The sequence below is a fragment of the Wasmannia auropunctata genome, unplaced genomic scaffold (genome assembly GCF_000956235.1).
Source record: "Wasmannia auropunctata unplaced genomic scaffold, wasmannia.A_1.0 LD336049.1, whole genome shotgun sequence".
NCBI classification, from domain to species: Eukaryota; Metazoa; Arthropoda; class Insecta; order Hymenoptera; family Formicidae; genus Wasmannia; species Wasmannia auropunctata.
Genome location: NW_012026841.1, coordinates 190,829 through 193,632, shown reverse-complemented (window position 1 = coordinate 193,632; position 2,804 = coordinate 190,829). Strand labels below are relative to the sequence as shown.

Here is a 2,804-nt window from a genome sequence, read left to right as displayed (position 1 = left end):
CGTGTGCTCTTCCGATCTTTTTTCAAATTCGGGTCCGCCATATTGAATCCGTCATTTTGAATTTCTAAATTTTGACTTCAGATTCGTAATCAGCAACCTCAAAAACTCCCGAGTATCAATTTTCAAGTCAATCGTAGGTAAGGGAAAATGTATGCTTGAAAGGGTTAAGTATATGTAGGTATATGTATATATACATATATGAACTTAAATTTTTATTTTTGTATCACATTAAAACAATAATTCAATTTTATTTAATTTGAGGAAGAATAGGAAAAATTGATCTAATATCTTAATACTATTTTATTTTTATAACACAATAAAATTGAATTTGTCAAGAATAATCATGTTCATTTGAAAGCTCTTGAATTATACTTTCAGATGCTGTGGAGTTTATTTAGAAACTGCAACTTCTTTTTTAATTGCCAAAAAATGTTAAAAGTGGTCAACGCCATTATTGGCTCTTTTCCAATTTACTCAAAATTCTGATGTGCTAGACAAATTCTGCCAACGGCATCGTGTTTAGCACGAAAAAATTTTCGAGAAACGTACTATCGTATTTTGGAGAGAAAAAAAGTGTTTTTTCGTCACACTGTATAATTAAACACTAACAAATTTAATACTTATTAATACTTACAATATTAAATTCTATGACAAAGTAACTTTCTCGAATAATTTTTATTATTTTTGTTTCATATTACAAATTTTTTAAACAAATCTTCTCTTTTTGTGTATATATGTGATAACGTGAAATAAAAACAAATTTTATAATAATAAATGAAAACGAAAGCCGTAGTTGTTTTACCTTAGCGATTTGACTGAAACCGCTAGCAGGTTCAGCATGTCCAAGATTGGATTTTACAGAGCCGATCATTAATGGAGTTTCTCTGTTTTTACACAATACACTAGAGATAGCATTAATTTCTGGAGGATCGCCAGCTTTGGTAGCGGTACCATGTGCTTCAACATAATCCAAACAAGATGTCGGTATTCCGCATTCATTGTAAAATTCTGTTAGTAAAGTACTTTGCATAAATGACGATGGATATGTTATTCCTTCTTCTTTGTAACCATCACTGTTTAATTTAACATGTGGACATATAGCATAAATCCTCTTTGCATTCTTCGCCTTTTGAAGGTACATCGCTGATACTGTTTCGCTACGAACATAACCATTTGCAGCAGTATCAAAAGGTTTGCAGTAACCGGTGGGAGACAAAACGCCTAAGAGATACGAAATATACATATGTAAAAATATATAAAGTTATTTAAAATGAGCTTACACAAAGAAATTTAAAGAATTATCTTTTTCGTTTATAAAGATGTGTTATTCAATTTTGGTAAAAATTTTATTATAAACATTTTTATAAAAATTTCAATCAGTTAAATTTTACTTTACTTTTCGTGGATAATAGAAGTGTTTCTTTAATTTTATTGCGTATTAAGAAATTTATTAGTTCTTAAAAAATACCACGTCTAAAAAAGTGTAGAGTTAATACGGGAAAAAGACATATATTTGCAGTTCCAATTATTGCGTCTTCGCATATGCCCGACATGATATAGTTATAACCAATGGCCAAGGCAGAAAGGCTAGAACTGCATGCGCTATCAATGGTATACGATGGCCCTTTCAGATCGAAATAGTGTGAAATCATGTTTGCTGTTGTAGATTTGCTGCATCCAATAATATTTTGACCACCTAACTAATTACAGAATTTTAATACATTATTATGTCTTATTCTTAAACAATACAATAATTCTTTACTATATTAATTAATTAATAATTATATTAATTAATAATTTTCTGTACCTGAGCGGTGATATATAAAAATGGATTTTGCAATTCAACATAAGTGATTGCTACAATTACAGCAGTATTTTTTCCTCGCAATTGCTTCGGATTGATTCCTGCATCGATAATTGATTCATAAGAATGTTCCAATAACATTCTCGCTTCAGATGAAAGTGTGTCTGCTTGCTCAAAAGATAATCCAAAGAAATCCGCATCAAATTTTTTCACATTGCTAATTGTTCCCATTCTATTTGGAATTTCCGCATGATCTAATGAAAGATGAAAAAGATATAACATCTTTATTGAGTATCTTGAGTAGATGTATTCATATAAAGATGATATATCTTGTTCGTTTTTTCATATAAAATTTAAGTTTGGAGTATACTTTTTTGCTATGTAAATATGCAAGGTTAAGAAATAACGCGTTATTTATAATAACGCCGTTGTACTGATTTCGTTACTTTTTTTGTAGCTGTAATAGTAATGGTGACGTCATTATTTTTACAGTAACGATAACGAATTTGTCATTATTTTTATCGTTACTTTAGTTTTCTATTATCTTTACATCTATTTAATAGATCACGTGCTGATTACGTGCTGATCGTGTACATTATGCAAATACAATGTATTATTTACAATGTATTATATAAAACCAGAATTACGTGTGCAATAAATATAATGATAAAATATGTATTTTCTTATTTTATAATTATTTTGACTTATTTTTTATAAATTCTTTATATTCTATATTTTTAGGCTACATTATACCGATCACTATCAGTATTGAAAATTTATAATGATTATTGCATATTATATTACATTATATAGGAGCAAAAGGAATAAGATGACGAAGTGGGTAAGATGACCAACTGATAATATTTTTAAACAAAGAGTGAGAGTGAGAGTTAATACATTGATAACAATGATAATTCAATAAAAACTTTAGATAATAATACGTAATTTCTAATAGTAGTAATTTCATCCTTATACACAAAAGATCAATAATATAATGGGA

The 2,804-nt window shown here is 28.4% G+C and overlaps 1 protein-coding gene across 1 annotated transcript in view; it reads right to left on the bottom strand.

Moving 5' to 3' along the window:
• Positions 1-490: 490 nt before the first annotated feature.
• Positions 491-2,804, bottom strand: part of LOC105451626 (fatty acid synthase-like) — a 7,320-nt gene continuing 5,006 nt past the window's right edge. Inside the window, exons 10-14 of the mRNA XM_011692197.1 lie at positions 2,175-2,181; positions 1,808-2,058; positions 1,469-1,700; positions 803-1,221; positions 491-589 (exon numbers count right to left, since the gene is read on the bottom strand). Of these exons, the coding sequence (XP_011690499.1) occupies positions 491-589; positions 803-1,221; positions 1,469-1,700; positions 1,808-2,058; positions 2,175-2,181 (1,008 nt within the window). The remainder of the gene's footprint in view (positions 590-802; positions 1,222-1,468; positions 1,701-1,807; positions 2,059-2,174; positions 2,182-2,804) is intronic.